At 33.7% G+C, this 13,464-nt stretch overlaps 2 protein-coding genes across 4 annotated transcripts; both read right to left on the bottom strand.

Moving 5' to 3' along the window:
* Positions 1-1,789: 1,789 nt before the first annotated feature.
* On the bottom strand, positions 1,790-4,774 carry LOC110099790 (O-fucosyltransferase 23). The gene is made up of 2 exons (XM_020827072.2): positions 4,560-4,774; positions 1,790-3,613 (listed from the first exon to the last, which is right to left on the bottom strand). Exon 2 carries the CDS (start codon positions 3,430-3,432, stop codon positions 2,104-2,106), a length of 1,329 nt encoding a protein of 442 aa, XP_020682731.1. The 5' UTR covers positions 3,433-3,613; positions 4,560-4,774; the 3' UTR covers positions 1,790-2,103.
* Positions 4,775-10,551: 5,777 nt separating this feature from the next.
* Positions 10,552-12,089, bottom strand: LOC110099784 (60S ribosomal protein L7-2). Of its 3 annotated transcripts, none has more exons than XM_020827064.2 (7): positions 11,934-12,089; positions 11,651-11,838; positions 11,468-11,565; positions 11,270-11,327; positions 11,103-11,182; positions 10,895-10,997; positions 10,552-10,797 (listed from the first exon to the last, which is right to left on the bottom strand). In XM_020827064.2, exons 2-7 carry the CDS (start codon positions 11,828-11,830, stop codon positions 10,582-10,584), a joined length of 735 nt encoding a protein of 244 aa, XP_020682723.1. In that variant the 5' UTR covers positions 11,831-11,838; positions 11,934-12,089; the 3' UTR covers positions 10,552-10,581. The 3 variants fall into 3 exon arrangements, with proteins under 3 accessions (XP_020682723.1, XP_028548871.1, XP_020682724.1); XM_028693038.1 differs by having other exon boundaries at positions 11,651-11,847; positions 11,934-12,031; XM_020827065.2 differs by lacking the exon at positions 11,934-12,089 and having other exon boundaries at positions 11,651-11,927.
* Positions 12,090-13,464: the final 1,375 nt, after the last annotated feature.

Genomic DNA, 13,464 nt, shown 5'->3' with positions numbered 1-13,464 from the left:
GCAACTAGACGCTCACCATGGGGTAATTTTCATTCTTGGGCAATACTCTTATCTCATGGATAGTAAAGAAACAAACCATTGTAGCTAGATCCTCCATAGAGGCAGATATAAAGCATTGGCAGCAGCTATAATCAATATTAAATGGCTTAGACGTCTTCTTCATGACTTCAACATACATCTCAATCAACCTACACCTCTTCATTGTGACAACATCTTGGCGATAGTGTTGGCTAATAATTCAATATTCCACGCAAAAATGAAACACATTGAAATCGATCACCACTCATCCAAGACAATATACAGACCAACATAATTCAAGTCATACCAATTAGCACCACAGACCCAAAGGCTAACATACTCACTAAACCTCTCTCAACCCCAACCAGAAGATTTCACACTCTAAGAGCCAATCTAAAAGTTCAATCAGCACCATTAGATTACGGGGGAGTAAAAGTGCCAAATAAACAAACACAGAGTAAAGCTGTAGTCACTACCTCTTTGCCAAAGCCGCTGCCAGTACAGTGCACGGGAAACATTTAATAAACCTCAACCGTTGGATATAACAAACCTAAAGAATCATAACCTGACACATGTAAAAAGGAATACATACGTTCCTATATATATCATGTACTGAAACACCTTTAGTATGTATTGAAATAAATTAAATGAAATGAGAAAGCTTTCTGCAACAACTATACCTTTCTTCTACTTACTGTTTCTTAGCATTAATGCTTTCTTGTGAAGTTAAAGCTTTCTTCATAATTAAAATTATTATAAGCCCCAGCCAGATTTTACAAAAAACTACTGAATGCAAAATGCAAAATACAAATAAAAAAAGAGCAATAAGCAATGACAAACACAAATTGGATGCAATCTCAGTAATAGAAAGCCACAACTTTAATTTCATGTTAATATGAAAAGTAAATATATTCCAAAACTAGATGTTTTTTTAGTGCCATATTCAATGTATTTCTTGATAGGATGTTTTCCATATTCAACATCCAGCTTTTTTCTTATAAACATAACCACTTGTTCTCTGTACTTAAATTGCCAAAGTAGAAAATCACTTTCAACTCGAATCAACGTATAAAGAGATTATGACAAGTCAATAGAAAATGGCATAGCTTGGATCAGGAAGACTGCTAAAATAAATCATAAGGATACATAGGACCTTCCAAGAAAAAGATAAATATGTCAACTAACAAGCAAAAGCAATGTTATTCAGTTTAAAAGTAATACGTAGATCATAGGCAATTATATTCACATTCAAATCTTCACTTCAAATAACAAGTGTACTGTTAGACCGGTCCAGCCGGTCTTGTGCGCGAAATAGAGGCGGAACACCTCCGCCCCCTTGTACCGCACCAACCGCCCAGTTCAAAGGAGTGGATTAGGAAGGTTTTAGGAAAAATTTAGGAGGAAAATTTGATTTCCTTTTGGATTGTATGCATTAAATAGTTTGTTTTTCTAGGATTAGGACATCTTGAATTTGGCTGAAATTTGAGATCTCTTCGGTTCAGATTTTTTTGGGCTCTAGTGATGTCTAGAGATTTTGGAGAGATAGATACTCCTCTCAAATTGAGGATCAATTGTATCTTGGTATTTTCCTGCAGTATATTTGACTATTACAATAAAAACTATCGTTTTTCCTGTTTTCAGTGGACTTTGGAAGAATTTTCTCGCTATTTTTTTCTGAAATTGAAGGATTTATTTAAAATCTTCAAGTGTTTCCTAACATGTACCATCTAAAACTTCATATTCTGTACATATCAAAATGAGTCATCATAAATAAGAGCAAATGAAAAATTCTGGATCAATTCGGTAACAAATAGCATCAACTTTGTTCTTGAAATCAAAAAGAAGCTTTGAAAAAATGCCACAGAACTATTAAATCACAGAAACCGTTTAAAGAGGTATGGCGCCTTGCAAACATTATGAATTTACACCCTTATCCATTTTGTTGAGTAAATCTTTCTCCCCTACTTTACAGTATCAAAAGAATAATATTGCTACATCTTTGTGTAGAATACCTCTCCTTTTTCTGAAGAAAACTCAGCTGTTTCCGTTTTCCCTCCATAGTTTCCAAAATATTGACATAAATGCTCAAACATGGCAAGAGACGTAATTTGTCCCATAGCTGATGGTTTGAAGGCTTGAAGCTGACATATCAGTCATCCACTTCTTCGGGGCACCGAAATCTCCTAAGATGTTGTAAGCATATGAAGAGAAATTTGAATCCCCACATATGCTTCTAACTCCCATTTTAAGTAAAATCTGTGTCCTATGGAGCACTATAAGACTAGAGAATGTGGAGAAGCTGTTGCCAACAAAGACTTCAGCTCTCAAGCAAACCTCATAGTCAATTGCAGATTGTACGAGGTAAGGATGCTTACTATATATATTCCAAACTCCTAACCTCTTCTTCTCAAAAGGAAGTAGCCCTTCTCTCCAACCACTCACTATTGAATCATCTTCTAAGAGGCTGTCTGCAACAGCAAGATAAACAACAATTGGAAAAGTTTGATTTGTAATATTAGCAACCCGCTCCATTATCTCCTTTTTACTGCTACATATTTGGTGTATATTAGATCTCTGCTCAAGGTTCTTACAGTGTAACATCCAGTCTTTTTCTATTCTCATGTGAATAGCCATGTAGGTAACATAATTTTGAGAAGAAAATGGCATGATAGGATTCTTACCAAAATCACTGCCTTTACTTCTACCTTCAGCACCTACAGCTTTGATCCTAGCTATAACAGCTGAAACATCAGCTTCTATCTCATCTACCAATGTCAAGCACTCAAAGATCCTCGCATAGTTCATAATAGGCCAATGATCATGCCAAAGAAAAGGATGTTTTCCATCAACCTTAATCACCTCAAACTTATCTATTGCGCCTTCCTTGCACTGATATAATTGATTCAAATCTCTCTCTTTAGTCCACTTGCGACCGCTACCTTTTCGGAGCTCAAATGGCTTGGTTTCATTGTGAAGATCAGAATAGCGACCCAGGCGGACAAACCCATTACAGAGAGAGTTGAACCTTTCAAAGTTGAAAACTTTATCAAAAGAAATGGGCTTCAATAAATCAATCTCTTTGTAGATTAAAGAAGCACTCAAGCTAGGCATCAGCAATGTCCTGTTCAACAATCTTGCAGTTAAGCAGGCCCTTGCAAATGCTATCTTCTGGTTGTTTAGTCCCCAGATAATCTGAGGGACCTCCAAAAACTTGTCTCTTCTAATTTCATGCTGCAGGACAGAAGAACTGTTGTCGGGTATCCAGTATACCCTCTTCTGTTGAAACCAATGAAAGCCAGGAAGAGGAGATAGGAATAATGTCCTCAATAGAAAAATGGCAAGCAACAAGATAAAGATTTTACAGACAATAGTATTCACATTACAGCTTAGAAGTTTACTATTAGAGAATTCCATCGTTAACGCTGCATAAGAAAATAGACTTCAAACCTCACGCAATGAATAATTTATATGGTTCCACATGTAACTGAAATACAGATATCAAAGATGTTGAAGGCTCTAGGCATCCATTAAATAGTAGGCCACATCACTAATCATAACAAAGATCGACATCAAGGTGCATAGTACGGTTTTCATTCTGCAACAAATGAATTTCTCTCAATGAATAATTCATCACTAAATTGTAACTTGAGAACTACAGTTTCAAACAGAAGTAAGATGCATTTCCATCTTGTTCCATCAAATAACAAACTAAAGTATAAGAAGTAGTCAAACAAAGCCTAACCTAAGCTCAATTTGCAGATGTAAAGAAAAGCAAGCCTCCAACTCATGCTTCTAGAATTAGTAAAGAAGGAATTTCTAGCACATGCATGTTTCTTGACAAATCATAAAAAACCAGCAGAAAATATAAAAAACTACCCATCAACCAACCAAAGTTTCTCTGAATCCTACTTCAACTTCAAAATTAGCAAACCCTAGAAGTGAAACATGATAACTGGTTGGGCCGCTACCACGTTAAACTCGAGCAAACCAACTCAACACAAACTTGAAATAATTGACTTTTCCTTAGCTCAAACTCAATTCAAAATTGAAAATTGAAAAGATTTCGAGTTGAACTAGATTGGCTCCAAAACATGATTCTTAATCAAATTGATAACATTTCTAGCCAACTCGAATTTTAGGAAAGTGTGAAATCTATTAATTTGCCTTAACCAATAATATGTCATATTTCTACATAGAGTTATGAGATGGAATTTAAATTTAAATTTAAAAAAAGTATAAAAAAATATATGAATGTTTCTACACAAGCCAAACATATTAAAGCATTAAAATACAACTAAAGTACAAACTGCTAGGAAAAAAAAAAACATTTTATCCTGAAAGGCCTGTTTAGATGCCGGATTTAGACAAGATTTGAGCTAAATCCTGCCAAATGCAAAAAACGCAAAATTAAATCTCACCGTAAGTCTATGCCCCACTTCACGGCGTTTTCCTCAATTTTGCCCTAAATCCCATATTTCGAAAATCCGATTTTTTGGCGGATTTAGCCCTAAAAGCGCGAGAAAGGGGAGATATATCGTTACCTTCGCGGTGAGCTCCCGTCGCAATTTCCGATCTGACAGCAACGCAGCAACAACGTCGTCTTCTGAGGCGAAGAAGCCTCAAAGAGGCTCTTTCAGAACTCTACTTCACGAGAAACAGAACAGCAGCGTCGTCGGAGACGGAGAAACTCAATGCCACTCTATCCGAACTACTTCGCGCGACAGCAAGAAAAAAAATGGAGAAAGGACAAGCAAACCTATCAAGGTAAGCGTAGAGAGAAATACTATAAAATAATTAATTAAATAATTTGAAATATAAATAGTTAATTAGATCATTAGATGTAAATATTAATTAAATGATTAGTTAATAATAGAATATTTTACTGATTAATTATACAATTATTAGTATAATTAATAATTTAAAATTATTAACATAATTCTTAAAAAATTAACAAAATAATTAATTGTTTCAAATAATAATTACATAATTAGTTGTATAATTATCATTGAATTAATATTAAAATATTTAGTAAAATAAAACCTAAATAAATAAATTGATAATTAATATTATAATTAGTAATTAAGTCATTAACTAAATTATTAAATATTTAAATTAGCTTTTAATTATATTATTCATAATTAGAGTTTATTAATATTAATTAAAATTAACAAAGGACTCACATTTAAAATATAAATGTCTTATAAGTTAACTATTTTAAATCCTCAATAACATTGCTAAATAGTTTCATAGAATTTATAAGAATTTACATAATTCTTACTAAATAATTTTTAGGACTTAACACTCAAGATTTAATAAATTCTGATTTAGTGGATGTAAGAAATTCTAATTAAATTAAATCCTAATTGCATCCAAGTAGGCCCTAATTTTGATTACCAAATAGCTCCAAAAACAAAAATCTAGATTCCTTTTATTTTTTATACATTTAGGTCAATTAAGGCAAACACACACACATCACATATGCAATGCTAGAACCCAAGACCTCTTGATTGGTAGCTAAAGCTCCCAACCAACAGACCAATATAAGATGTGTAAAATCTAGGATTCTAAATGGCTACCCAACTTGCATGACAACACTAGTAGGCTAGTAGCACGTAAAATCAGGCTTTATTATGTGTTGCTCTTCATGATAACCCTAACCCTAGAACCTATGAATAATAGAAGTAATAAATTCACCTTATAAAAAAAAATTCACCTTATAGAGGTTGAAAACATACCTCAATAAATAATAATAATAAATTCACCTTATAAATTTCAGAAAGGAAAACAGGTGAGCATGATAAGAAGTTGAGGGGAAACGAACAAGTGGAGATAACAGAAGTACATAAAGTTCGATAGGAGATACGGCGATGATAAGGTCGAGATGAAAGAATATAATTGTCAAGACAAAGAGACATCGAGATCGCGAGGGCGACGAAGAAGACGACAATGTCGAGATCTGAGGGTTTGGATTATTAAGTGTTGGTTTGGTTCATTAACGAGTCCTATATAGTTCACGGGCCAAAAAAACTCCCAAAAAAGTTTAATGATTACATTAATCAATATCACATCAAAGTTTAATTTTGGACACATTCGAAAGCAACCATATAAACACAGCTCATATTTGATAGTTTTGGCTATCAACTAAAAAGTTTTGGATTCAAAGTTTATGTATGTGATGTATGTGAGAGTTTGTCTTAATTAGCTAAATGTTATGAAAAAAAGAAGCTATATGAATAATTTGAGTGGTTCGGATCAATTTCATAGGTTAGGAGTTAATTGGGCTCAAGGATTAGCCAAATTGAAGCTCAAGTAGGGATATATGATTTTTTAGACCAATTCACAGCTAGCCCAACTCAAAGGAGCTAAGCCACCTTAAGGCTCATTAGAGTTCAATGAGCCATGAGGGAGCCAAATCAAGGTACTAGGATTAAGTGGGTCCAAGAGTTTGTGCAATTCGACCTTAATTTTTATTGAATAGCCTTTATAAGAAATAATTGGGTTTATACTGACTAAAGTTATTTTGGTCAGTCAAGGGTGGACGAGGTATACGTAGATAATATGTTTCCTAGCACTAGATATGTGTTATTAGCCGGAATTGCACTGGGAACGAGCATATGAGTCACATAATGTCATAACCCAATTTGACAAGACCCATAGATGCAGCAGATTCTATCGCGTTGACTTGCGACAAGCAAATTCAAAGATATAATTTTGAAAATTTATCATATTTCTTCTTATAACTCCCAATGTCATCACACAAAAAAAAAAGTGTTTACATCTCAATAACATGACCTTTTGTAACCAGAACATCCCTTATAAGAACCAAAATATAAATTGCTCCTTTTACATTAAACTTCCTAAGAACTTCTCATTTTAAATAATAAAGCATATAATTCATTGCATTGCAATAATTAAAACATAAATAAACTCATTTCAGAACTCAAATGGCACCAAATTTATTTAACAATAAATATAAATAAACTTGTCAAATTAAAGCATAAATAAACTCTCCTTTTTTTTGTCCCAGCACTCACATGCATAGCGCTACAACGCACCAATTCAAACAGATATTTAGATTATTGTTTTAAATTTATTTTAATAATTATTATATTGTTACAATATTGATGGTCTCATTAATTGTTGTTTATTCTTCTAGTTAATGAATGAGATCAAAGTAGGAGGGAATTATCTCTCTCATTAATCAGGAGTAGAAAAGTCTAAAGCAAAGACCTCAAGGAAAAACTGCTCATAATAACTCTGAATCTACTTATAAAACTTTACTTGTTTTGAAAGAGAATATTTGAAATTACTTCTAAATGATCTCTCCCTCATTTTGATGAATTCCAAAAACATGGGAAAAGTTTTTGATAATCTTCCAATGGGAAATAAATTGTTTGATGAAAAGCTTAGCTAGGTTGTCAAAAGTTTGAATAGTTATATCTGAGAGAGTGGAATTATATGAGAGCTCATCACTTGAGAGTTACAAGAAGCTTGTTGAATGTGTGTGATGGTTACATACAGATCAATATGCTCATGGAGATTAGCAGTTTATCATATGAATCAATTATAGGCAACTTAAACCGCACTGCAATATGATGCTAGAAATATATATCAGGTAGGATTGAAGATTCTTGAAATATGTGCTCTTTGCTGTCTAGTCTCATTTAAGAGTTTTAAGGATTTGAACTTAAAATTCTACAATCCTATATATACGAACCTCCAAAGTGAGCCTTGGATGACATTCACTATTTTTATTATATTGTTCTTAATTGAGAGATTGATTGTTAGCCACAGAAAAAAAATATTTATAACATATTTGAACTATTTCGGTATTTCCCCTCAATGACATCAAGCTATTACATGTTAAAAGAAATTATGACGATAGATCAAGTGTTTAATATCTTAGCTTTGTGCAAAGAGTCAATATGCACGTATATAAATCCTAATTTGGAGAAAAAATTATATAACCTAACTCAATTGCAATAATCTACTATATAATTGAAAATACAAAATTCTACTCTTCTCCACAATTGTAGAAGACGGGATTACACAATTAAAAATAAATATTTGATTCTAGTTCTAAGGATTACAGAAGTTTGGTATTCACATGCGAACATTTGAAGTTCAATTAGTGTTGGATATTAATAATTAAACGATGTTGAAGTCCCGTGTTAGATTCAATGATTGCTAATGGTGGTCATTAAAGAACATTTGGTCTTTTAAATTTTCAAATACATGTCAAATGCTTAATTTGAGTTCATCTAAACTTAGATCAAATCATTTATGATGTTAATGAATTCATCTCAATAAGATATTCAATTCGATTATAAGTTTATTCAATCTTAAATTTTGTCCGAAATTTTAAAATACTCTCAAAATTCATGTTAATCAAGTATATATTTTGAGAACTTATCAATTATGAAGCTTATTATTCCTTACTTTTCAAATAGAACAAACAATAACCCTAAACTGAAAGCAAGTATTACTTCATAATTAAGAAACTGTGATGAAATAATTCGCTGCTTTTCAGCACTTGTAAATAAGTGGCTTCAAAAGGAAATAAGAACCATCCAACAAGATATTTTGAGAAGCTGTAGAGTAAGACACTTCAAAAACATTTGGGAATTAGTAGGAACGTTTAAACCTATGAATCTCAGAAAAAATTATTCTGCCAGACGCGGAATCCCATCCAAAGGCCAATAAGAATATGCCACATCATTCTTTTACTATACTGAGGTTCGGTACTGCTCGATACTGTGACTCAGTACTGTTTGATACCACGTCATCCAGATATATAACTATGTCTAGCATCCACACAAAATAATTTCTCAAATCTCAGATTGCAAGCAGTTTTAAAACCATTTAAAAATTAGCTTTCCACATAAAAGTGGATTATCTGATCGAATGGTTCATAAACCATACAAATTTGCACAACTCCAGATCAGGAAGAGAGGAGAATACAAAATTCTTAGCTACAGTAGAAGAACAAAAGGTCAATTTCTTGCAGCAAATTCTATCCATCTCACCAAAAATTTGAACATCATAACTGCGTTATGCAATCCTGATAATCAAATAAAACCATAGACCTCATTAACGGCAGGTTGCATCTTTCAACTCAACTTTATCAGCAACTTAAACTCGTTTGAGACAGTTTTTTTATTGCTTTTTAAAACAACTTTTTAATACAAAAATTTCTTGAATTAAAAAATTTTGTACTAAAAAGACGTTTTTGAAAGAAATAAAGAAGTTGTCCCAAACGAAGTCTGAACAAAGCCTCAGGCTTCGTTTGAGATATCTTTCTTATTGCTTCTTAAAACAGTTTTTTAGTTTAAAAATTAAAATTTTTATACTAAAAAACTGCTTTAAGAAATAGTAAAAAAGCCATCAACAACGAAATCTTACTTCAGTTCTCATCCTCTTTGTTGCTGCATAAGTGCATAACTGCATCTGATCTCTACTGTAATCCTAACCAATTACTGTAGAACATTTCTTGCTTAATCATATTTTCAATTTTCCATCTCTAATCATACTTGATGGCTTGATGCTTCTCCGTTTTCAACCTCCTCTCTACCAAATTCTTTCGCACCAACAACCGTAATGGATGATAGAGGATAGGCGTGCATTATGGCTAAGTTAAAGTAATAAATAGGCATTAAAAAGGCTTAAACTAAAGCTGACACTGGTGATGCATATCCTGAAACCATTGTATTCTAATATGGCTATAGAAGATAAACAAAACTATACGATAAGAAGATGAATATCTCAATAATATTCAATTTTTTGAGACTTGGCAACATCATCTAGCAAAGCAAGTCACTAGAGGTTATCGTAAGAAACCATCATTTAAGAAAACAAGGACTTCAGGGCTGAAAGCTCCAAAAAAAGTCATTGCAGTGGACACAAAAAGAATTATAGAGCAGCCACAGCCTAGCTTTCAGAAGGAGATACCTAAGCAGCCACAGTTGATCGTGACAGAAAGCTCCAAAAAAAGTCATTGCAGTGGACACAAAAAGAATTATATAAGTAAAATGGCATGAATTTTCAAGAGTTATTTCTAGGAACTAAGCTGGCATTAATTCTGGATTAAGTAGATGAACATAGACATAACATGCGCCTTGGCATTCTACAGGAGCTCACAATTAGGATCCTTTTGGTATGCTGAAACAAAATAGCTAAGTAGAACTTTAGGTAATCCGTCCCCTTCCATCTATTTTTAGGCAATTGTCCCGCCTAAAAGTTTTAAAATACTATCGTCTTTAAGCAATTGCTCCCCACATAATTAAACACATTGTGTAGAGATGTTATTGTTAGCGAACGATGAACAAAATAAAAAAAAAAAAAGAAATAGTAAAGAGAATTTATTATTTTATTTATTAATTTGAATTCCAAAAATATCCTAGTAGGTCAAACCCCGCTAGGGGGTGTTGTTCCCTTGGACTCCCAACATATCTACGAAGCATACGACCCATTTCCATGGTCTCTATCGACCTATTTTCTTGCAGAGAAGGATTGAGCCAAATTCGAGGCAACACCAAATAGATGATGCTAAAAGGCTGCCTAAATCTAGTTCATGCGCCTGATAAGCTCGTTGATATAATCTTCACGGTTTCCAGCATCTCCACCTTCAACATAATGATTCCTCTTTTTCTTTAGTCCTCCAAGTGGCGCCTTCAGCTTAAATGGCCAAAGAAAATTATTGGCCTCCTTAAAATGAGGCCCTACAGAAAAAATTTCATGAATGAGGTCCTCAATGCATATAATGTCCTGCTTTCCTAGCCCCTGAATAAAAAAAAGAAAAAAAAAGTTATTAAAAATATGCAGACAAGTCAGAAATGCCATTTTACAGAGCATTTATACAAGATGTATAAATCTTTACCTGCTCAATTATGCCATTGTTAGTTAATGGAATCCTTTGCTTGTTCAGTTTCCCATATCCCCTCTTGTATATCAATTCCCTTACGCTTTTAAGGTTTGGATAACTGAAACATTAGATAACAAAAGATCACATATCAACTAGAAAAATAAATACTAAGATCTTTCAACATAAACAAATGAAATTGATCAAGGAGACAGAGAAAAGATACCCATAGGTGACATAAGGCTCCACCCTGCGGAGCATATTAATAGTAGCTTTGTTCACTTTCAAGAAAACTCCATTAAAAATCTGAGGAATATGGAATGTAATAGATAAATCAAATTGGATTAATGGGGCTTGGAAGTGAAACAACTTTCAAGTTTTTTGCATATAAACCTGTCTCAGGCGCAAAAGTTGCAGGATCTTCTTAGTTTTCGGATGCATGGCATTGATCCTACATAGCATCAATGGGATATAAAGCAATCAGTGCTAACTTATATTACCAGCGATTAGAAATGTTAAGGAAAATACGACTAATTTATGAATGAAAGAATAAATTAGCATCATAGTGTAATAGTGAAAAGGAAGGTGCACCCGCGGATTCTGATAATGAACAGAAGCTTGGCCTCGGGGCAAACGTAGAAGCCTCCTTTCAACCTAGCATCGCGCTTTAACTGGATCAGCTCCCTCTCCTGACAAAAAAAAAAAAAAATTCATAGGAACTCGACGGAAAGCAATAAATATACAGCAGAAAGGGATCATCTTTGGCCTTCTCACTTGCTTCTTGTATTCCTTAGCGTACTGCTCTGCCCTCTTAAAAATAAGTTTGCGATTCTCGAGGTTTTTCTTCCTCTTCTCGTCGAGCTTCTGCTTCTTCTCTAGAGCCCATTGCTCCTCCCTCTTGCGCTTTTTCAATACGGACTCGGGGATCACGGATTTCGCCTCCGCCTCCGACATTTCTCAAACTGCAAAGCCTTATCTTGGATTAGAAAGAAGTTAAATTAAACACCAGATCGTCGAGGTCAGATCGAAGTGAATGCTAGGGTTCGGCTGCTGGTACCTAGCTCGCTCCCTCTCGGGCGCTGCGGCTTCAGATCCAGAAATAAATGACGACCGAGTTCGACAAAAGGCCGCGCTGCATCGGCCGGAAGGATTTCGAGTGGTAGAAAAAAGTGATCCAACGGTGGGTGATTCGCGATGATTCCTCAACGCAATCTTAAACGTAGGATTTTGCAGTTCATTCTCTTCTAGGGTTTGGCCGGTTTGGGCCGATATGGAGTGGGTTGGGCAGGCGGGAGGGCACGGTTCGCACCTTACGGGTCTGTCCATACATATGAAAATATTTATTTATTTGCCTCACAACATTTAGGCAAATTATTGATGCTGAATATCGTCCGATGATTAATTAGAATATGTCATGTCATCCCCGTTTGGTACCGTGCTCGATATCACTGACGTGATGCATTCTGATTAATTTCCTGATGATAAACTGTGTGCACAGAATAATTTCTATAACATTTAAATCTTTAAATTATATAAAAATATTTAAAATAAAATGGGCATATACTTTGATTGAATTTAGGTACTAAAGTTGTACATACTAAATATAAATGGGTAGGCTTTTGATATATAAATACAATTGAATTTTGTGATATGCAATATAAAACATAAAACATGGATGGTGAAATTCATGATGAAATTTGAAGAACTCTCGAGGTATTTGAATTATTTTAAAGATTTTTTTAATCTTTTTTTTAGGAGAGTAAACGTGAGACTAGGAGACTAAGGAAATTATTATAAATTTTAGTATTGACATTGAAAGTCAAAGTTGGTTTCAAAAATGTGCATCGATATTATGAACAATAATATTCAATGAAATTGATGGGACGTGCATTAATAATCATATAGACAATGATATTAATTAATGATGTACGACAACCTTATAGACGGTCATATATATTAATGACATGTTGATCTTGTGAGTGATAGCAGGCGTCGATATTGTTGATAACAAAATTCGTGTTCTCTTGATTAGTATTGATGATATATATGTATCAAACTTATTAATCTTCGCATGTGTTCACATTTACTAGCAATTGTGGATGGGAGACTATAACCAAGTGACATAATGGTTATAAGAATGATATTGCATTGCGGTTGGGATATTATATTCGGTTGATGGTGATCTGAAGGTCGTAATAAAGGTGATAGTGGTTAGAAATTGTAGTCAAATAATGATAATTGTGAAATTATAACCAGGGGCGGATCAGATTCTTTTTCAGGGTGGGCAAAATTTTAATTAATAATAATAACATTAAATAGTAATAATAATAAAATAATTTTTTTAATATATTGCATTGCGGTTGGGATATTATATTCGGTTGATGGTGATCTGAAGGTCGTAATAAAGGTGATAGTGGTTAGAAATTGTAGTCAAATAATGATAATTGTGAAATTATAACCAGGGGCGGATCAGATTCTTTTTCAGGGTGAGCAAAATTTTAATTAATAATAATAACATTAAATAGTAATAATAATAAAATAATTTTTATCCTGCGGAGGTCCGGCGAGGTTCCGGCGGTGGTTGAGGA

This window comes from Dendrobium catenatum, unplaced genomic scaffold (assembly GCF_001605985.2).
Source record: "Dendrobium catenatum unplaced genomic scaffold, ASM160598v2 fragScaff_scaffold_220, whole genome shotgun sequence".
NCBI lineage: Eukaryota > Viridiplantae > Streptophyta > Magnoliopsida > Asparagales > Orchidaceae > Dendrobium > Dendrobium catenatum.
Note: the sequence above shows the minus strand (reverse complement) of the source record. Positions and strands in the feature narration are given on the sequence as shown.